We start from the raw sequence: 23,197 nt of genomic DNA, 5'->3' as shown, positions 1-23,197 counted from the left end.
TAACTACACAGGTTTCTTTTGCAGCAAGCAGGCAACAAAGCAGCACAAACCTATGCTTATGTTTAAAATTTCAGTAGGTTAAACTCACTTCAAACCGTGTTTCGGGCAGGCTCCATTTAGCAGGAGTGTATTTAAACGTGCAATTTAAGACATAAGGTGCTAACACCAGAATAACGTCAAAGTTGGTTCCTGCCCTTAAAAATCTTTCTGTCCACTTGGCTCTCGTAAGGCATTAGCGAGAGGTGACAGCGTTCCCACCACATTCCCAATAAAAGCCCTAGCTCTGATATCTACCCAAAATTCAGCACGCTTTCAAGCCTCCAGCTTTCCTCCTTGTGCTGGGTTTGGCTGGGATAATGTTCTTCACAGTAGCTCGTATGGGGCCATGTTTTGGATTTGTGCTGGAAACAGTGTTGGTAACTCAGGGATATTCTCATTACTGCTGAGCAGTGCTGACACAGTCAAGGCCTTTTCTGCTCCTCACCCTACCCTACGAGTGAGGAGGCTGGGGGGGCACAAGAAGTTGGGAGGGGGCACAGCTGGGACAGCTGACCCCAACTGACCAAAGGGATATCCTACACCATACGACACCATGCTCAGCATGTAAAGCCGGGGGAAGGAGGAAGGGGGGACATATGGAGTGATGGTCTTTGTCTTCCCAAGTCATCGTTACACGTGATGGAGCCCTGCTTTCCTGGGGATGGCTGAGCACCTGCCTGCCCATGGGAAGTGGTGAATGAATCCCTTGCATTGCCTGTGTGTGGCTTTTGCTTTCCCTGTTAAACTGTCTTTATCTCAACCCATGAGTTTTCCTCACTTTTACCCTTCCGATTCCCTTCCCATCCCACTGGGGGGGGGTGGGAGCGAGCAAGCGGCTCTGTGGGGCTCAGTTGCTGGCTGGGGTCAAACCACGACAGTCCTCCGTACTGCAAGGATGTAGACAGCTCCAAGTGTCTTTTTAAGAAGAGGCCTAAGTGCCACGATAAATCCTCCAGTCCCAGACTTTTGAGGACCGACCTTTGCTCCCTGATACACAGAGGATGTGCTAGCTGTTGCTGCAGATGTACCATCTTAACTTTTTTCCCCTCTAAGATTCAGCTTTAGTCTTAGTCATGTATCACCTGGATCCCACTGGTGCTGAACGGAGTAGCTAGGGGAGGACCATCAGCTTCCAAACAGTTCAATAAAAACTCCTATCCTTTTCTACGAGTTTAGAAAATGGTCATACCCACTCCCACACCCCACTGGTAAGTCTTGTCTCAAAGCGTGCGGGTGGGGAGGAGACGTAGCTCACAGGCTAAGGGTGAAATAGCAGACGTCTGCTTGAATTCAGGCTTACAGGGTAGCATAGGAACCAAGCCAGCTCCTTCCCAGGCTGAAGTAAGTCCTGTTGATAATCCTCTAAGCATTTTCCTTTCTAACCCAAGAACAAAAAAGCCTTTCTTTAACATTCAGTTTGGAGGCACCCAGCACGTGCCTAAGTTGCTGAGAACTGAGGCACAGGCACTGCCCACCCCCCACCAGCTTCACTTGCACCCTTACTTATGTCCACCCTCTCCCCAGGCTGTTCTTAACTTCTGATTATACTCACTTTTCCTTCCTTTCCCCCCAAATCAACTACCTCTCCGAAATCCCAACCTCTACAAACATACTAAAATGAAAGCACTAGTTTATGTATGTCCTACATGAGAAGAACAAGTGAACATTTTGCTCCAAACCCCTTCAAATGAACACAGGGCACTACAAACACAAACAGTTATAGCACAGTCAAGGAGAAGATGATTTTTCAGTCCTTCTGGCAGGTCCATCTTCCATTCTTGACTAAGAATAACAGTGAAGGCAATCACTAGATTTCAGAAAAGAATAAAAAGAAAAAACAAAGAAGGCGACCAACAGGCAGCGTATGGAGAGGGAGAAGGAGGAGCCCATGGCAGCGGGAGGGAAAGCAGCAAACCCCACAGGCCTACAAGATCCCTCAAGGAACTCAAACTGATGGAAAAGATAATGACAGAGCAGCAGCTAAACAAAATGTTTAGGAAAAAAGTTTTGACATTTGTTGAGGATAAAAATCAAGATACAGGAAGAAGAAAAGACGACATAGATGAAAAATATGAAATGGATACCCATGCATTGGGTTTTAACATGAAGATACTACATACAAGAGCACCGAGACTTTACTGGCATCATCTCAGCACATGGAGGAGGAGATAGGAGCAACTCTTAGAGCAGCCGTGCTTAGTACAGGGAGGCAGACAGAGGAAAGAACCCCAAAACAGCACAAGTACAGAGCAGGAGAGGTAAAAGCAATGCAGGAGGGCTGACGTGCAAGGTGGTGGCAGCACCTAATGGGTTTTAATATGGCTGAAGGCTGAAAAAACAATTGCGCTTTCATGGTGTATCCAGGGGCTTTGTTTCTAACTTTTAAATTAGCCCATGTTTCATTATTTTTAATAAATAGTACTTATTTGCATCTATTTTACATTGTCTCAGAAATAGCAATAGTAAGCACTAAACTATTTTTTTGAAAGATAAGATATAGCTTCCAAGAGGTTTTACCTTAAGTAGGCAAGGGCTATTAGGTTTCCCTGCTCTGCGTCAGCAATGGTGAGAGCATGACGACTTGTGCCTCCTCGCTTCATCTGCGCAGTTAAAAGGACAGGCACACATTATTAAGGAGAAAGTCTGTAAATAAGCTTTATCTCCCATCCACTGTCAGGTACTTCAGCGCCGTGTACCAGCCGATTTGCTTGCCATGCCGCTGTTCGGTCTGCACAGGCCTTACTCATCCATCCTACTCCAGCCAGAACACTCATGCAGAAAATAGGCACAAAAATGCATACTGTTGCCTTCTAAAATGTATTTCAAAACATTTCTCAAGGACTTCTTTTATATCTGAAAATTGCTGTCAAATCAGCTGGCTTGTGCAAAATTTTAAGCAGTATGACAAGCATACTAAACATTTTTAAGAACTTTTCTCTGTGACTAAGGCCACTAAAGGCAATTCTTCAGGGACAACAGAAGATGGAGAAGGTATTCACTGAAGCTCTCAACTGGACATAAGAACCACATCAACTCCCCTCCTCCCACCCACCTTTCCTTCCAGCAGACATTAACTTTTCTTCTTCATCAAAGCACTGCTGTCTTCTACTGCGTATTTACCTTGCCCACTTTTCCCAGGGGAATTCCACTGTAAACACATATCCTAAGTGTACAAAAACAGAATTTGAGAAGTGCTGTTAACCGAACTAAGAATTTTCGCACTAGCTTTATTAAGAACACAAACAATATTTTTCCCTATGCATCAAGTATAAGGTGTGAGGATTTTTTTTTTCCTAACTGTAGGAAGTAAAAGAATTTCTGCTAGAAATACAAATTTCCCAATACAAGTAAGTGATTAAACCACTCCCCTAGCATTCACAACATCAGCCTTCATAAGAAAGGAGCAGTGTGCACTGCTGCTGCGCAGCAATGCCACTGCTGGTAGCCACTGCAGAGCTGCAAATGGGCACGGGAGCACAGGAACCTGCAAGTGACACAGTGACAAGAAATCGGCCTTAGTGTTCAGCTGTAACTTGTGCTCTACCATAGCGTACTCTACCAGGAATGAGTTTAGAGTTGCAGGTCATCCATCACAAGTCATTTTCTTCTGCACAGGTCAGCATGATCTCCCATGGAAAACTGCAAACTATTTATAAATACTTCTATAAAAAGTCTAAAGCAGACATTCTTTATGAGGCAGGAAGCAAAGGGTTCTTTAAAACTGTTTAATTACACGTTTCAGGTAAGCACAGACAATACAGTAGATTTCCCACCACTGAATATTTACATTCTTTTCTCTAGGCTTGAGCTGTTCATTAAGAGTGTCTTTCAATCAACATCCTTGCTCAATCACTTTTGCCGCAAAGAAGGGTGCTGGAATAAAACTACTGCAGGAGACTTCATTCCATTCAAGGCATGATTTTCTGTGGGTTTTTTCTCCTTTAAGAACCACCTACTGGTAGTTCAAGACATTTTGGGAGAATTCTGGCTTCCAAGATGACCTGAAGAATGTATTGAAACCAAGCAGTGTGTTGAAGTCCTAGAAATACTTAAATCAATACCGTTACGCATGTTGTAGAGCTGAAATTCTCTTTTCACTGGCGTTGCCACTGATGCCTGGTTTCTGTTAGGACAGTTTTACACCAATTTTGTTTTGTTCCTTTTTCATTAGCCTTTGGGCCTCTTTCTCCATTTTCTTTCGTTGCTGTTCTGCTGCTCTTTTTTCCCTTTCTGCTATCTTCTGTTGTCTGCAAGTAAAGAAAACACAAATTCCTAAATAACAGGAATCCAATTTTCAGCATAGTCATACCTTAAGTTCCTGTCAATAAATAGGTTATTATAACTAATAAAAAACAGAGCTTTAGTCTACTTTAGTCTAGCTTTAGTCTACTTTAGTCTAGCTTCAGTTAGGCTCTGAACAGTTATGCTTTTACTGTGCTGAAGTCCTTTTTTCAGTTTAATCTAGTTTTGGGCAGTAATATTTGCTCAAATATTTTACAGTCTAAAAGCCACTCAATTCTCAAAGATTCAGATTAAGTGAATCAGCAAGAGTATACAACAGTTATAAGGCCTAGAGCTCTTTAGAAGAAAAAAAAAAAATCATCTAATCTATCTAATGCTTTCAGTAGGAAGACTACCAGTCTTTTCAAATTCAAATCAGAAGAGTTCAGCTTGTCTGGAATGTTGACTTGTATCTCCCCTTTCTCTCAGCGGAGGCATCAGTAGCTATCCTCTTTGTAATGCAAGTACTACAAATATTTTCCTTGTGATCAGATGAGATAACTTCTAATATTGCCTTTCACGTGTTCGGGACCTGTGTTGTACTCTACTGTCCAGTACAAATATAAACAATAGCCTTGAAGGAAATTAAAATATAATTTAGAAGTCTTCATTTGAGTATCCTTTTAGCACTATTTCTTATCACTGCTATAAAACCCCAGACATCACTACCTGCTAGCTTGAAGAATCTGTCTACAGAAACAGGTTTCCAGTTTCAACAAATACACAGCTGACTAGAGCGAAGGAAAAAAACAACACAAAAATGCACTCAGTTTATTCCCCTACTTCAGACAGAACACATCACTGAGTGGTGCAGGGGCAACGAAGATCCATACTCCAAGTGGCACATTGCAGATTTCTCCTATATTCCATAAGTAGTAATGGAATGGCATGAGGAGGTCACTCTTGCTTTTGATTCAGTTTATTAGATATGAAAAATTTGCTAAGGTTCTTGCAAGATGACTTTAAAATAACGTTCAATGCACCAAAATTACCTACGCACATCCACTTCAGTGTGTAAAACATACAGAATTAAAAGCTATCATCATCTGAAGCAACTTTCTCTGGTAGATTCCAACTATGGACAAACTGGGCACAGAAAACTTTGAAATACTTGAGGTACAAACACTATGTATTATCTTTGTAATGGATAGGAGAGGGGCTGCACTTAATTTAATACCTTCATGTTTTTCCTTGATTGATTTTTTTAATGGCTAGAAGTTTTCCTGTACTCTATTAAGCTGCTCTGCTGTCTGTCACGGAAGAATGAAATTAGTGACTCACATCAGGATCTATCTCCCAAGTTAATGGAAGCCCAAGCTTTTTTTTTTTTGAGATCATGACCTGCTATTCTACATCCCACCAGAAGGCTGGGTAGTTGACAGTGCTGTCAGTCTAGCATATGCAGGGTAATAATATTTTCCACTTGAGAGAAGCAGAGTTTCTTATATTCCCCACACCTCTGAACTGCTGCAGAAGGGAAAAAGCTATACATACAACAGCCAGAATGAAGAGACAGTAGAGGTCCAAAAAGCCACATGAGGTGTTGATCAATGCTGCTACTCATTTGCAATTCTGAAGCGGGGAAAGTCAGAGCAGATCGTGTTTCTTTTCCCCCTTATAAACAGCAGGACACAGAACTCCTCTGCACAGAGAAGTGGTTTCCATGCCCTCTACTGGCTGAGTAATTTTATTGGACTTCAGTTACGCCCAAAGGAGAAAAGACCTTCATATCACCTCAGACAGAGGAACTGAAGTGACCAAAAAATATAAACAAGTAGCTTACCATGAAGTGATTACCTTTACACTGCTCTTTTACTTGGTCATTATTCAAAACACTGATCTCTATTCCAAATTTCCTGCAAGTTTTCAACATAATGTTACTACCTTTCAGGCTCAGGAAGGCTTTATTTCTCAATAAAGGAAGAGCTTATGACCAACTATAGCCATATCTGACTCACTTTTTCTGGGCTCCAAAACAAGGAGTTCAGCAGAGTTTGCATGTAATGATGCAAGCTCTTTAAACCAGGCAAGTATTCACTCCTGATGTCAACCCTGCTTTGCATTCCTAACACAAGTTATGTCCAAAAAAACCCTAAACCTCATTGGTTAGCAGAACACTAATTATAATCAGAACAGTTAGCAAACGTTCTTATTCCAGCTTGTTTTTGTTTACTGTATACATACTGAATAACTGTAATAAAAAAGATTTCATACCATTTGGTCTTTTACTTCAACACAATTAAAAGTACACCAGCATTTAGCTCAACTGTTCCCACTGGGAAAAAAACTTCATTGGTATTAGAAAGTCTAAAGGTGCAAATAGGCATCTACAATTTGCAGAAGAAACCAAGTTCTAACTAACTTCAATTGACTGAAAATGCAGTTTATCATCCAGTACACTGATTCGTCACTGACTGGAAAATTCAGTGCATCCCAGCCCAGAACCTACTGAGGAGTGGGGAAAAAAAAATTAAGACTACAGGAACTTCTCAGGCACTAGCAGCCTACTCCTCAGCCCTGTCTTTCAGCGTGCTTTGATTCCAGGAGGCATTTGGCTTACTATACATGCTTATTTCAACTGTTAGTTATACACACTGAGTCACCAGAGAGAAGGCCACAGGATACAGTCTTCTCCGCTATTTAGCAGGCCACAGCCCATTTTTACTTGATGGATCAGCATTCTGTTAGTACACAAAAAATATTCCAGTCTAAGACCCTTCTGAATACTAACTGAGCACCAACAGGTACTCAGACACACCTATGTAGGGGAGACCCTCGCTTTTTCTGCACACTTGTTTCATTCTCAGTAAGCACTGCTGGACTACAGTCAGCATTAGCACTGTGGAGGGTTATGGTGACTTTGTCCCCCATTTAGCAGTCTGAAATTTTCAGTCCATCTTATAGACCAAGATGCAGTCTTCTAGCATTAAGAAGAGACTCCAGATCACTTCCTTAATACAGCAGGTTGAAAACAGAGCCAGGCCTGTCAAGTACCATACGTAAGTTTTACATTAAAATGTCAGATGCTAATTACACAACAGATGTAAGAGAAGCTCTAAACCAAGAAGGTATTTCCTGTCAATCTTCCTAAAAATCAGCCAACACTTTCCTCAATTACAAAAAAACATTGTAATTTGATGTCATGAATAAAACAAAGGGTTTCCTTCACACAGCTGGGATACAGCTTACACAACGATCAGTTGTACTGAGGTGGCGATTCATAGCTGGCCAAGCAGCATGTAATACAGACAGTTACAGTTCTGATCATGTTCTTCCTATTTACTTGAAATACTGGACACATATGCATCCCTTCTAAAACAAGTAAAGTTTGATAATTTTTAGTGGGGCCAGGAAGGAATTCTATGAAAACTAACCACTTGAGCTGAAGCCTTTCAATAGTAAAGATGCCAGGCTGAAATGTTTAGAACAGCTTCAACCAAGTAAGATGACACTTTGAAAAACAGAGTTTGTGGGAAAACCCCACTGCTATCGCCACGTCAGAGATCTCTCTTACTAAGTATTCTAGAGCATGAACCTGACAATCAGCAGACAATACACCCTTGACCATCCTGGGACTATCCGTTACACAAATTTTACACTCCAGAAATAAGCTGGCGTATGCATAGGCCAGATCATTTGTGGTAGCTAGTTTGTGTAAGACGAGTCCCTGCTTTGGAAAGTCTGAGTACTTCTTTTCATAGTCCTAAAAACATCTGTAGCGGAACGTGGTTAAGGGTTAAGTAAAGTACAATGCAGTCTCTGCAGTTAGCAAAAATAGTTGTTTCACTTCTCAGTTAAAAAAAAAAAAAGCAGTAAGTATTTTTCATTGTTTTTCATTTTCTTTGTCTGGTGCATCATAGATTAAGTCTCAGTAGATTGTACTTCAGCGATTAAAGATCTTACTGAGCCTGTTGATATTCTTTATGGGAAAAGGTACTACCCTTGGAACAAAACCAGCCCAAAGGCACATCATTCATATCACAAAGCTTGTACTTCTGTGATACGTTAGCAAAAGACAAGACCTGAAACAGTTTCAGTGCTGAAGTTAAAAAAAAACAACCAAGATACTGACCAGAATGTACACATACAGGTATCTGATTAAGTTTACAAAAATATTTGCATTACAGCCCTATTCTCACATGTTAAGCTGCTGCAGAGCAAGATTCACAAAACTGGAACTGGTTGAATTTATTATCTACCATTAATGCATCAAAAGTGTGCTGGTGACCTCCCTCTTGTCTTAGTCTACTGGTTGAAAAAAAGTATATTTTCTCCAATATTACAATAAATAGTTGACCAGAATCCTTCTTTTGCAAAAATTCTTTTTTTTCCTTTAAAGATACACAGTTCTAGAATGATTTTTGAATGTCCTTATTTCATATTATCACCATTGTCCCACTGAAGCCTCATATTTCTGATTTTGTGAGTAGAATGAGAGCAGTTTAAGAAGCTGGCACCATCTGAGGCAGGTTTTCTAATGATGTAGCAATCAAAGTTTGATAAAAACTTGAAATGAAGCAGGTTAACTTAAGTCCCTGCCAACTCAAATCATTGCACGTGATTAGTTTAAGTTCAGCCTACATCTCTTTACCCTTCATACTCCTTCCACGTGTTCTTAAGAGGAAAAAAGAACACAAATGGAACAGATGAAGTATTCACACTAATTTTGTGCAAGACACTGATTTTGCATTCACGCCTTATCAGCTAGTTCAGTTAAGTTATCTAGAAAAGCATGGGTCCTGTGGGGATTCCAAGAACATATTTATCACTTCACCTTCTATCCTGAACTATTTTTACTTCACAGCACATGGTTATGATCCCTTTTATAAGGGCATCCAGTGGTATTTTACTTAAGTTGAAATGTGCTAGTTGTACATAATAAATTGTGTTTGTGGGGGAGGGCGGGGGGGTTAACACGTTGTTCTAACATTTCAGTGATTCTCAGATTTCCCCCACTACATCATCTACTGAATTTATTAGATACAAAAAGTGTTCTGCTACATAAATATTAGATGCATAAAAATAGTCTGTCTTAAGAATTACTTAACAATTCTTAGCACTTAGAACAGAAAGGTGTTACAACAAATCAGCCTGTATTTGATTATTTTACACGTAAAACTTAACATAGTGTTATATTATTTCCAATTACCTAAGAACTTCTTCTGCCTGCCAGGCAGCATCTTCCTCTTCTTCCCAGGCATTAGTATTTTCCTGCCAAGTATCCAAGTCTCCCAGTTCAGGCTGAAACAAAAGAGGAGCTCTAAGCACATGGAAAAATTAGATAAAACACTTATTTTTAACTTTGATGCTTCAGACTTCCAGAAGTATTTAAGAAATGACAGTATTTCTCAGCTTATTGTTTATGCATTTTCCCCTGACTTTTTCCAGTTAATTGTTGGAGGGTTTTTTGGATTCTATTGGTGGATAACAAAGGAAGGAAGGAAGGACTGGAGTGCGTTTTTAGGAAGAAGGACATAAGTTGAGCAGATGAATTGAGTAGATAATGTAAAAGATTTCTGGAAGTTGTATGGACAAACCAATGTGTACATTCCCGTTTGTGTCCAACATCACTTGAGTGCTGCTTTTACTCACTAGAAGTCCTTTCCTGAATTTTTTTCATTACAGACAGTCTAAGGAAGTGGTATGACTATTCTGTACTGCTTTCTGCCTAGACCCTTTTGTGCATTATGTTAATCAAAGCAGAAGCACTGTTGAAGACGGCAAAGGGGAAGAGAGAGCGCATCTCCCTCTAAACAGACAGGCTGTTAGGTAACTAGACTTTTTTCAAAGGCTAAAGAGCAAAAGTTAGGATACTGTTAGAATACAAACCCTACAGAAAGGAAGGGAAAAGCAGAAGGGTAAAAATGGGTCCAAGATAATAAAGCAAAGGTAACCCAGAGGCTTTCAAGGAACAAAGAAAAAAAAGCATCTTCTACTCTTTTGCTAGGAACTTACTGTGTAGAATCCAAAAAATAAAAATATCCAGTGCATTGCTTTAGAAGATTTGCAATTATGCAAGTTTGGAAGTTTCTTACCTTTTTCTCACTGATCTGTTAAGTTTCTCAGTAGAATAAGTAAGTTAAAAGTAGATTAACTACTTAATTGCTTTGAACCAAATACTGAATTTTAAAACAATTATGTTATTCCACAACCATTCCTCTTGCTCCCTACAACACAGACCTTAGGCAGACTATTCCTTCTCCTACAGAACAGTCATTTAACTGTCAAATACAAGATCAATACTTAGAGCATACTTACAGACTGGTGAATAAAAGGAATATCTTGTGTAGCTGCTAATCTGCTAGAGAATCCCGTGTTTCCTTCTGGAATCCCAAAATTTAAAGGCTCTCGTTTTTTAATAACTATCTGAAAATATTCAAAAAAAAGGAATGAAAAGTGGTAAGTACTGCACAGATTCTGTGGTGATCATATAACTCTGTGCCTGTGAAGACACAGCTTCACAACACCACACTCTGTCTCAAACTTGCTCAGGTTCCGGAAACTGTACAGCCAAATGAACTGGTAAGTGAGAGAAGCTAAATACAAGAGACACAAGAACTCCCTCCTCCCCCACTAGCTTTTTCTTAAGTCACATGGAAATCCATGACTGTATCAAGGCAGTCAAGAGACACAAGAACTCCCTCCTCCCCCACTAGTTTTTTCTTAAGTCACATGACTGTATCAAGGCAGCGAAAGAGCACAGAGAATTACAGATCAAATAGCCACATCTCCCAGTACTTGTATAAGCTATCAATTACATGATATATTCCTTGGAGAAATCATGCTTCCTTCCATGATAGGTATAAAATACTACTCTTGAGGACAGAGCTGTCTGCACAGCTACACTGCTTTGGAACATGAGTTCTCTTATCTACTTCAATAGCCCATCTGTGCAGACAATTTAAATTCCAATTCTCCAATTTAGAGAGAAGGATGTTGTGGGGGACCGTGTCAAAGGCCTTGCAGAAGTCCAGATAGATGACATCCATTGGTTTCCCTCTGTCCACCGTTGACATAGCCCATCTGTGCAGACAATTTAAATTCCAATAGTTGAAATGTAATTTACTATCGCATCAACTGGTAAAGCTCTTTACTGATCTGGCTAAAAAACATGCACTAATGCCTCCCCTAAAAGGCTTATCAGAAAATTTAACACAGTTGCCAAGATCATGTATCCCTTACTTGTCTTGACCTCAAGACACGAACTTACTCACTTTGTTTAGCATACCTTAAGTCCCCTCTGCTTCCTAAAGAGGTAGATTCACAGTTCCACTGACTGTACAAATGCTAGTACCAATGCAAGAAAGGAAACAGGACTAGACCATCTTACTCAACAATGACAGACTCTGTTATTTGACTGAAGTTCCACTTCCAGACATTGTAGATATGAGCGGTAACACTATTTTGAAATACCAGTTCCTTAATTCCAGACTCCCCAATATAACTTGGTGAAACAAGTAACCATTGTTTTCTAGAACAGCAGTGCTGCTACCTCAAACTTCAGTAAAGCAGGGCACGGAAAGTCTCTGTTCAAATAATGGAAAGGTATGAGCATAAGTATCTTAGTGCAGTGGTTCCATTTTCAGAATTAAAGTGACTCAAGGGTTCTCACATTATACTTCCCAGACCCTTCAGACTATTAAATTCTTCATAAGTTTCCAATAACATTAAAACTAAAGATGTAAACATGAATGACCATCACATCTGGTAAGATCTCAAAGAGTCAGTATTTTTAATTGGACATGTTAGACTAGACATCAGCACCTATTCTCATTTCAATAGGACAGCTTAATTTTACCAGAAGCACCTTCTGCCAATTTACTCATAGCCTATTTCAAAGCAAGGAAAACCCTCTGTTAAGTATAGCTGAAAGCGCAATACCTACTTTCTGAGTTTTTCTTATTGTTGGTGTCATATCTTTGAAATAATCAGGTTCCATTTGTTCCAAAGGATTTTGCTGAGCAGCCACATTACCATTGCCACCTTCAATTTTCACACTGGTAGGTGCATCTTCATCCCATGAAGACCAGTCTTCTACTTCTGGCTGAATAGAAGTATATGGTACAAGTTAATATTACCTGCAAGTAAAACCTTGTCTTCTTGTATCTTGCCAAGATATATACTTACTATTATATAGCATATGTAATAATATTGTATTTTTTCTAAGATATATACCAATTCTGTGGTAGGACTGGTATAATAGACAATCACTTAACAGAGTGATTAAATCACCTACCACTTAAGCAATTACCTGTTTAGGAACAGATGAATAATCCACTGTGGTTGGCAAAGTTATTTCATCTCCACTTAACTTTCGCCCTCTTCCAGACCTGAAAGAAAAATGTAGGATTCCTCCAAGCTCTGAAAACATGAGCACTAAGTTTAAAAAAAACAAAAAGGAAGTCTGAGAACAGCACTACTGTAAATAGTCCTGGCTAAAACATTAAGTGCTTAAAATACCTTAATATTAATTACTGATAGTAAAATTCAGCTAAATAAAGGAATTTCATCATGAATCTAAAGCGGCGTTGACAACAATTTCAAAGTGTAATTTACTTTTCAAACTGCAGTCGAAGTATAGGAGCTACTCTAAGAACTATGAAAATGGATAAATTAACTCAGTTATTTGCACACAGTCAGTTAAAATTTTTTGATTGTCAGTGCTTATGAAGCAAACATTATTGATCCGCGTTTGTTCAAAGATAACCATTTCTACTGTAAGCTGAGAAATTTTTCTACTTGTTTTAGATGTTAAGCTGTGTCTCACAAAATAGCTTGCTGAGCTGGTTGATTTTAAAAGCCCCTCCAAAGCACTTTTTCCTTCCAAGTCTGAACAGAAGTAATACAAGATTATGCAAGTCAACAGCTTCTGTTCAATACACACTTCTACATACTTTAAGAATACTGTTTCAACAAAAACGTTTCAGCAACTACATAAAATAATTTTAGCTGAAGACAAACACTAATGCATTACAAAGAAAGCACCTAGATATTGTGATCTTTGAACGCTGCCGTTAAGTAAAAACTAATCAAAATTTTCTTAGGTGACATTCACTATATTTTAAAACCTTACAAGACAAGAGAATGAAATTCAGGCTTGTTTTCCCCAAGGAGTGTAAGCTCCTATAGTAAAAGTCATGTAAATAACCTTATACAGCCTGGAAAAGTTATGTTTTATTTATTACTGCTTATGAAAATACAACTGGGTAACTACAATCTGGAGTGCGTTAGTTCTACTGTTATAGAACATTCTACCATCAACTCAGAATAGCTGAATTGCTTGCAATACCACCTCTGCTGCATGCTGGCGAGTGATTAGATGTATTTTTCCTACTTGAAGCCCAACAGATTCTTCCTCAGGAAAGATCAGGTGCTATCATCAAATTTTCAAGCTTTATATAATTAACTCTAGCCCCTTTAGAAACTGCTCCTTTACGCTGAAAAGCAACATAGTTTAGGGGTAAAGGAAGGTGAAAACACTGTTCCCTCGAACACATTAGAGACTTCTGGTTCTGGCTGATTGGATTTAGTTGACATCTCTAAAGGAAGCCCAAGCTTGGAAATCTCCTCCTTCTGACCTGTACAACATCCATATCTTTAACAGTACTCTAAGCCACCACTTCTGCAATTATATGCACTTCCCTACTTATATGACCTAGAAGACTTCAGCAAGTGGCTTATAACAAACATTTATCCAGCCAAAATGTTACACTGACAAGGGTGAAGGTGGGAGGCAACAGCTTCTGTCATACAACATAGGAAAGAGTATACTACACACAGCAGCACCGAGGAAGGCTACATATCTCCACTTCTTTTTCTACATAGGGAAAAAGATGCTTATTGCTTCACAACCATCATTAGACAGATATTGATCACCGCTCTGAAAGCCAAATGCCTCTAGAATTCTTGGTTTTGTTTCTCCTTACTAACTAGCAGCATCCAGACTTCTCAGCTGGAGAAGATAACTAGAGATTTTAAACAGAATGAAGTTTCATCTCTTTTTATACTTATGCCTTTTATTCCTGGAAACAGTGAATTCAGGCAGGCCACTGTTGATCAAAAAAAGTTTTAACTAAACAGATGACTAGTACTAAATGTAGGCTTTACACTGACTAGAAGATGCACTATCTCTACAGGTACTTGTTTAAATTAAAAACTAATATAAACTAAATAAGTACTAGCTCATATCCACTGAATTAAAATGCACATTTAATTAAATCAGATTTGCTTGTTATCAGGCATGCTCATATGCAGGGTGCATTACAGGAAGACAAAACTTACCAAGCTATGCTTTGCAGCTGACATTAAACAAGAGAAACATCTGTAGTTAATGGACTGAACTAATCTGATCTACTGACTTGCTTATGTGAAAGATTTTAAATTTTCATTCTTTCAACTGTTAGTCACAGAAGAAAAGTTCTCCTACTTTTTACTCCCAAGCAGTTCCTCAGCTGTTCATTTCAAGCATTTAGTTCAAAAATTGAAAAATGGAGGAAAAATACTGTCATTACACCTACCAAACAATTATCTGCTTATAAAAGCTACCTTAACACTTAGAGAGATGAAGGGTCCCCATAATATAGAAGCTACCATCAACTCAGTGTTTTGACTCCTTTTAGAACTTAAACAGCAAGTATTCTTAATTTAATTCAGAATTCAAATCATAGCACTAAGGTTGACAACTATGTATTTGTATGCATCATTAAAATGTATCCCTTCAAAGCCTCACTAGATCCGCAGTGAGTTTACCAAGCAGCTGAGAGCTTCCTCTTATTCTTGGAATAAGTAAAGGTGAACAGGAAATAAACAGTTATTTTTTGTTTACTATATATTCTGCATATGCTTTAACCTCACTGGCAAAGTAGTGATCTTATACAAAAGGAGAATACATTTCTCTAGACTGCTATTTGTTTATGTAGAACAACATTCTACAAGAGTGGCAAGAAGGAACAGCAGTCCAGATGACAGCACAGTGCTGAGAAGATCTACCTCAGGTACTCTGCTACTGTACTGTCGAACCCTACTACTATTTAACTGTAACTCTTGATGGGTTTTTGAATTCTTCTAGGTACTACATTGCCGTGTTCATTGTCTACAATGCAAAAGAACACTAAGTATGACTTACAAGAGTAAGCAAAAATAAGTCACGTTCATTAAAAAGAAAAAAAAAAAAAGGCAATTCCCTTGAACTTTAATCACTGTCCTCCAAACTTCTGAAAGAATCTTCAACAGGCAGAACAATCTGAAGTTTCAGGCAAACGTTTCTTAATAAAGCAGGATGAGAATCACTTACGTTTATAAGGAAATCCTACTGACTGATGACTGGGTGGATGCTGCCATTAACTGAACCCCTTAAAAAACAAAATATTGCTTGCCAAGCTCCTTTAGAAAATGCGGAGAAAAATTTTTCTTCAAGTTTGACATAGGATAGCCTTAAAAGGCAATTTTAAAACCCTGTCATAGCTGTTTAGAAAACACCGCTCATTAGAGCTATCATACCACAAAATACACTCACAACTGCACTACATAGACTTTTGCACTCTGAAGGAATATGAAGATTAAAGAATGAATTTGACTTAGTTTTTATTTGTCTTGATTGTTTTGCAGTTAGTAAAATCAGAACTGGGAAGAGTGGTGGGTGGGTGTTGGGAGAAGGAAAGAAGTAGAAGAACCTGTAATCAAAAAAGAAAAGGTAACCAAATTAAATAAGACATGTTTACCTGCATATTAACTTTTTAATGAAAGAAAGCACTGCTGCCAGGCAAGTACAGATTTTAAAGAGTCGAAACTGTGTTATGGCCATGGTGAGAAACCCTTCCTGCAAAAGAAAAAAAAATTAGATGTAGAGGATTATACATCTTTACATAGTTCTTAAAGCCAATTTCCTTAGTTGCTCATAAGCAAGAAGAATCCTGTGAAACTATATTAATGCAAGAAAAGAGAGGAGGTACCTGGAGCAAAGACACTACTATTGGGACATTTCACTGATGTAATTAATACAAGTACCTAATATATATGACCTTTAAAGAAACAGCACATGATTATAGGTAAAGTCACAGTTAAAGATACTTTTAAAGGGGAAGGGCAGGCAATCAATTGCAGTGACTGTACAGCTGATCTGTTTTAGACACGAACAATGGCACTGAACACCAGCAATGCAAGGAGAACAGAATAATCATCTGTAAGAAGCTTGAGCAAGTCTTGCATATACAAATTTTAAATTTAGTCAAAATTGGACATTTAAATATAGTTTCTATTTTGATGGAAATGTATGATGAGAACAAACACTGTATTTTAGAATGAGTGTCACTGAAATATCATCAGCAAAGACTGTTCATCCTGTGTGCACTGTAGCACCAGTGAACCCCTAGATCTATCAATATTCCTGTGCCAGACTGGATCACGCTAGCTAACCCAGCCAATAAAAAATTGACCTTTGGCTGAAGCCACTTATGTTGGCAGCTATTTTTCAGTGTCAATTTGATAATCTAGAGAATTTATACACAGTATACCACATTATTCCAACAGATCCCCTCAAAAAGGTACAGATTGAGTCAAAATAATCTGCTGTAATAAAAGGATCCCTTACCTCTCTTCTACAGGTGAAGATTTCAGAGCAAAGAAGAAGACGTTAGGCTTCACAAATAGCTTTTCATTACATACATCTACACTTGCAACAACATTTTCTGTTGTAAGTTTAACATACCTCCTGGTGAGAAGAGAAGGCAGCCCTGTGACATTTCCTCAGGCCATGAGCATTCCATGGAAGGACAGCTTGATTTCAAATATGCTATGGCATTTAAATCACTTTTTATATTCCAGGCTTTAAGTTAGGAAGAGTCAGGAAGGTGGATCATTAGGTGGGCTGCTCCAATACTGTCCTGAGGATTTTATTAAAAAGTACATAATGGGATTTGTGAGCTTCATGGAGCTTAAGATTTATTTTTTCATTGGTGCTCATTTGCTATAATGTAACTAGTATTAAACACTGTAGTAATACAGTACTGGAAATACTGCTTCACATTCGGTCCAGATAAGGAATTTTCACTACTGAAAAATCATACAGGGTAGATACTAAACAAACAGGCCCTTTTACTGTAAAATGGAAGGCTTAAGTCAGTAAGTAACTACCAAATTACAGAGCACACTACCAAGCTGTAGCTCAGGAGAGAGGCCTCATAAGACACATTTTACCTCTACTTCAACACTAGCATTGTCCTAATCTCATTTCATGGGAGATTTAAAAATGTAGATAAGCTTGTACGAGAGTGGGTATTAAATGAGCTTTTCACCTAACAGGAATAGGGAACAGGCAAACTTCCCACAAAGAAGCAAGAACAGCAGATGCTGTCCAACACATTTAGCTTTCAGTTTTAAAGACAGGACGATAATTTCATATTGTGCTCAAGCACTTCCTTACCTTCTGGAATAAGCAATTTTGACAGTATCTAGGTGACAGAAGAAGGCATCAGTCAAGAATTTGAAGGATTCAGAAATAGTGGAAGTTAGTGAAAAAATAGCAGACAGCAACAAGATGGACAGTTGTCTACTCTAAAGGCAGAAAGTATTGCAAACTAACCCTGAATTGGTGAAAGAAATTGTTACTTTTAGAAGAGGCAGCTAGAAGCCATCTACCTGGTATCTGCGGTACGAAGAGCAGGTGAACTGCTGAAATGAGAATAAAAGTACATCTTTTCTGAAAGGAAGCTTGTTTAGAAGCTCACTCCACTTTTCTGTCAGAATTCACTCTTCTAACAGCTTGGGGGGCAGGAGGGAAGGAGTAGAAAAGTACTCCACATTAGAAAGAGTAAAGCCATTTTCCCCACTATTTAGCCTACCTAACCGCCACACCACACAGCCAAGACAGCTCCTAAATTAAAAAAAAAAACAAAACAAACCCACACACAACCAGCTATTGATTGAAAAAGGTTGTTTTATAAAGCAACTGTTACTCAAAAACGTCTGCAGACTTGATATTTGTTCCTAAGTTCAAAGGACTGGGAAGGTTATTAGCTAAGCGCAAAACTAAAATCAGAACAACATTCAAGCATGTCACATATATATACACATACGTATGTGTAAATATATATGTAAGCATATATAACCCCAGTTTTTCAACTAATGTTCATTTTTACATATATATTATATATATATATACACACACACACACACATATATATATATCAAATTGTATAGTGCATTGACTTCCCAATGTCAAGTTAAACAACTACAAAACAGAATCCACAAGAAGTCTGGCTTGCAAGCTTGTCAAGTCCACTGCTGACAGGAGTTAGCCACCATTTTTCCCAGGTCACTCCTATACATGAGTGATGACACTTCCGATATCACCAGTATGCCTATTTGGCAGGGTTCAATAGCTATCATCATTGCCCATAACAATCAGATAGCTTGACCCTCTCCACTTTCTACACGTCATTCAAAAATGTCAGAGTTATGATGACAGATAACACACAATCATACAATGTATTTGTGTTAAAGCTGCATTTCACTTCACCTGCAGCAGCACTAGGCCCTTCAAGACAGCAAGTACTGTTTTGCCTGCCTCTTCTCTGAACTTCGATTCTAGTCTTGCCAAGTAAGCTCTGCACACTACAAATTGTCAGATGCACAGAGTTTTGCCAACAACATGCTATCAGCTCACCATAGTAATAATTGCTAATATTACTAATCCTGCAATCCTGCACCTTTAAAAAGTACTTTAATCAGTATTTATTTTTTATACTGCTAATTAAGATATGAAGCAGTATATAGGCATTAATTTTAGCAATGTACTAAAAGTTGTTTAAAATAGAATCTTGAACCAATTATTGGCTCAAGATTAGGACAAGTCAAGCATTCTCCCCGGTGTCTGAAACAGCACTTGAAGCATTTATGCGTTGCTGTAAGGACAGCACTTCCCAAAAAGAAAAGTTAAAGGTAAGCTAAAGGTTTTGATGTGTGTGTGTGTGTGGGTGTGTGTGTGTGTGTGGTTTTGGGTTTTTTAAGAAAATTAATTGATTTTCCCAAAGGGAAATGATTTTACATTCTGAAGCAGTTGTATAAATACAAATGTACCTTGAACCTTAATACTTCCCGAGTTCACTGCAAACTTAATTCACCTGACACCATTACACTAAACTTGTTAAGTGAAACAAAGTGTTCATTCTTTTCTTGTTCTCCATCTTTCTCAAACACTGGAAAGAAGCACAGCCATGTATCTTCCTTATCTCATGAACAGGAATAGATACTGAACGGTGTAATGCTAAATGGCAGGGCCAAAGCCTTCTTTCTTCCTTTTCTTTTTTTAAGCCTTTCCCTGATAATCAATCCCAAAAGGACCTACAATTGTATCAGCAGCTGACTACAATACAGGATGGCACAAAGACATAATACAAAGTGGCAGTGCTCCAGCAAGAATCCTAGAACATTTCTTAACTGATGAAGCCAAAGGTGAAACACTGGACTAGAATTCAGAAAATCTGATAGAGTTGTCTGTCGGCCTGATAGACCTCTGTGCGTACCACGCCTCATGCCTCAGCTTCTCATTTGTAAAATGAGATAGAACTTTCCTTCTCCCATTATTGAGATTGCTTCTAATGTATTACATTTATCAGACTTACTGCCAACTGAACTTTTAAGTTCCAGATATAAATAAGTAAATAAATCAGGACATGAGTCCTAATTAATTTAATTCTAGCAGCCAATGCAACAATTTTGTAACAGACATCAAATTTAGCTGGAGTTTGACTTGCGCAGCTCACACTGCCTTCCTATTGGTAAAATGTCACAGCAATTGCCCACATGCAGGATGAGCATGGAAAGGATTGAAGCTCGGCAGCAGCAAGATGTTAAACACATTAGAGCCAAGTCAGAAGAATGAGGCAACTTATCCCTGAAAACATTTTATGGATCCATAAAGGAAATATAGCGAAGGGAAAGGAAGCTCAGAAATGTATTGAACTGAAACATTTTTACATTACTTTCAGCTTTCAGCAGTGGCACGCCTGACTTCACTGACACTAGCCAGCAAATTGTCCACAGCACGTACAGTCCAGCTGAGTTAGTCAACTATGGTACAATAAGCAAGACTCTCACTGGCCATCGCTGTACAACGAGCACGTTGTCATCTGGAGAAGCACTTCCTTTTTCATACCTAACTGCACACACAAACACCACTTAAACAGTATGTCAAGAGACAGAGTCGACTGAAACAAAGTCACTTTGTGGCACTAAAGTTGCTTTAGAGACTTGTTTTCTTCTAGTGAACTCATCTCCTACAGGTATTGAAAAAGATGTCAAAACACTCATATCACAGAGCACCCATTCTGCTCTCTTCTGTTCCTCTACAATGCTGACTGATTTGTACTGTGTAGTTTTATTTAGGTGTCACCATCCTCAGAATGGAATTTCTGCCTTGAATTACCAGTGCTTTGTGAATAAATGACATTTTCTTTCACATCAACTCATCTGTGACTCTGGAATGAATACATGAAGACATCTTGGAAACAGTGACTTTAACTTATATTAAACACAGCTAGCTAAATAGCTAAAGGATGGCATCTAAATCAAGACTAAAAATAAATTGGCTGAAACTGAAAGGTTCCCCGCCAACTACATATTTACATGAGTAGCCACAAAAAAAGCCTCACCCTCCTAAAGCAAGATTAGATGACCATTTCCTAGTACAAAAGACTAACACGGCCTTCAGTGCTTACATGTGTCAGCTCCAAAACTCCACAAAACCACCACTGAACCAGTATGTTTTCACTAGAACAGCTGATAAAAACTTAGCAAGTACCATATGATTATCCAAAGTTTCAGTGGCAAGGACAGGATTCCTTGAATTTTGTACGAAGTTTTACAGAAGTGGAGTGGCCACATCAATCTGAAGATGCCCAAGCAGGTTTATAGGGAGATGGAATCTTATGAAGATTAGTAGGTAGAGCTAAAATAACTTTTTATTTTCAAGCACAGAAACCCTCCTCCAAATCATGTACATTACAAGATGTACAAAGACATTTTTTAAAAGGCAATGTAATGATTCAGGAACAGCATTCAGTCAGGTACTGAAAGACACAACCAGCACCTCCTGCATTTCAAAGAGAGCAACCATGATTCTGTAGCCTAAGGAGGAGGTTCCACTTCCCTCTTCCTGGTTGATTTCTATGTTTGGTTTTTGGTTGGTTGCGGTTTTTTTTAATCACTTTATATAGAAACATAATTTTGGGAACACCGGAGGAGGAGGAAAAAACTTACCAGGTCAATGCCCTTACCACCGAGTTTGATAAATGGATAGATTAAACGGCAACACAAGTGAACCTTGAAACCATGCTACTACAGCAACAGAGAGAGGGGAAGAATCCAAAGGGAAGATTCAGAGGCATCTCCTCTAACTAAAGGTAGGTAGTCAGGGAACATCCGTAACAGGCAGTGCAGTTTCCACACTAATACTCCAACTTTCAGTGCAAGCACCCTAACTAGGCAGTTGGGAGGTAGCTGGGAGAGAAGACTACTCTGCCTATGATTTATGGGACTGAGCTAAGTCATCGAAGGTGCTCAAATCCAGGAAGATTTCATGACTATCAGGAGCTGCAGAAGATATCAAAATTCAAGAAGGAATGTTTCTCTAACTAAAGGCAGTAAAAATTGATGCATCTGGCAATTCCTAAGTCGCTCCTAGACACCCAACACCGCTATATGACACACAGAGTTTCAACTTTTTTTTTTAAGCTTGCTACTCCTAGAGCCATAAAACTTCTATAGTAATACCACCTCATCTCACCCCTTTCTCTCCAAGAAACTGAATATAGTTCCAGTCTTATTAATGTGAACTCTTGAAGCTTTCTCTTCTATTTGAATAAGTTCTATTTTTCAAGGCAACATTAGTTGAAGTAGAAAGTTTACATCCACTGACTAATCACAGTCATTGTTTGATGATTCCTTATCTATATACGCTACTGCCTTCTGAAAATCAGCATACAGAACAAAGATTGAAGTCATGCAACCCCATGATACTACACAACTCCGTTCACATTTGTAAGAAGTCTCTGACATAATGCACTAATTCATGTAACTGACTTCGCCACAGTGGAGAAGTTCTCAGACACAGAATCGGGATTTAAGAGACCCCAGTTCTGTTCCAGTCCTTATTAGTCACCCTGGACTTAAGCTATCTGTATCTACACAGAAAGTCAGAGATGACAAACTAACACACTCTCACCATTACTACCACAAAATAATTTTGCAACATCTGCTGTCTCGACAAGCACCAGTTATTTACAATCAAGATACACTAGCAGACATGCTGTGCAAGATGGCTTAAAGAAATCTCCACAGGGCAAATCTGTATTTCTAGAGTATTCAGATGTACTACAAAGCAGCAAGCTATACTATTTTTCATTAGATGTGCAACTGAGGCACTTACATGGTGAATTCATGGCCATGAAATAGTGCCCCACCATTCTACAGAACAGCCCAGGCTCACGTGTTGTTAGAGCCAGCAGTGAAGCCAGATGGTAGCCCGTAAGTTTTCTGTGGCCTGATAAGAGATTCTTAAGTCTTTAACGGTGTGCTAAGCAACTTTCATGCTAACTTTTAGGCAATTTGTCACTCAGCACGAACAAAGAAAAATTTCAGACCAGGTAACCCCATGCAGTGCAGTCCCACAGAGTCTCTAAGAACACCAAAAAAACTTTAAACCCCCCAGCCCTAACAGGAGGGGCTCCCCCCCGCCGCCTCTCCTTTCCCACAGGGTGCCAAACCTCCCAGCCCCCAAAGGCTGCCCACCTACTCGCCGTTTTTTTCCCAGCCCGTGAAATTTCCCCCCCTCTCTCCACCCAGAAGGGGCCCGGACCAGCCGGGCAGTGGAACGGGGCGG

The 23,197-nt window shown here is 39.0% G+C and overlaps 1 protein-coding gene across 2 annotated transcripts; it reads right to left on the bottom strand.

Annotated features, from left to right (window-relative positions):
- Positions 1–3,750: 3,750 nt before the first annotated feature.
- On the bottom strand, positions 3,751–18,054 carry EBAG9 (estrogen receptor binding site associated antigen 9). Of its 2 annotated transcripts, none has more exons than XM_009638397.2 (7): positions 17,027–18,054; positions 16,041–16,138; positions 12,572–12,650; positions 12,206–12,364; positions 10,579–10,686; positions 9,470–9,561; positions 3,751–4,286 (listed from the first exon to the last, which is right to left on the bottom strand). In XM_009638397.2, exons 2-7 carry the CDS (start codon positions 16,121–16,123, stop codon positions 4,166–4,168), a joined length of 642 nt encoding a protein of 213 aa, XP_009636692.1. In that variant the 5' UTR covers positions 16,124–16,138; positions 17,027–18,054; the 3' UTR covers positions 3,751–4,165. The 2 variants fall into 2 exon arrangements, with proteins under 2 accessions (XP_009636692.1, XP_035749786.1); XM_035893893.1 differs by lacking the exon at positions 17,027–18,054 and adding an exon at positions 16,910–17,015.
- Between the last annotated feature and the right edge of the window lie 5,143 nt (positions 18,055–23,197).

The sequence above is a fragment of the Egretta garzetta genome, unplaced genomic scaffold (genome assembly GCF_000687185.1).
Source record: "Egretta garzetta isolate BGI_Z169 unplaced genomic scaffold, ASM68718v1 scaffold154, whole genome shotgun sequence".
Lineage (NCBI taxonomy): Eukaryota > Metazoa > Chordata > Aves > Pelecaniformes > Ardeidae > Egretta > Egretta garzetta.
This window is presented reverse-complemented; position numbering and strand designations above follow the sequence as displayed.

Excerpts from the sequence above, each read along its gene's own strand:
- EBAG9 (XM_009638397.2), bottom strand. The coding sequence starts at position 16,123 with ATGGCCATAACACAGTTTCGACTCTTTAAAATCTGTACTTGCCTGGCA. Across the intron at positions 12,651-16,040 it reads ATTAAAAAGTTAATATGCAG|GTCTGGAAGAGGGCGAAAGT; the intron begins GTAAACATGTCT and ends TTTTTCTTTCAG. Across the intron at positions 12,365-12,571 it reads ATTCATCTGTTCCTAAACAG|CCAGAAGTAGAAGACTGGTC; the intron begins GTAATTGCTTAA and ends ACTTCTATTCAG.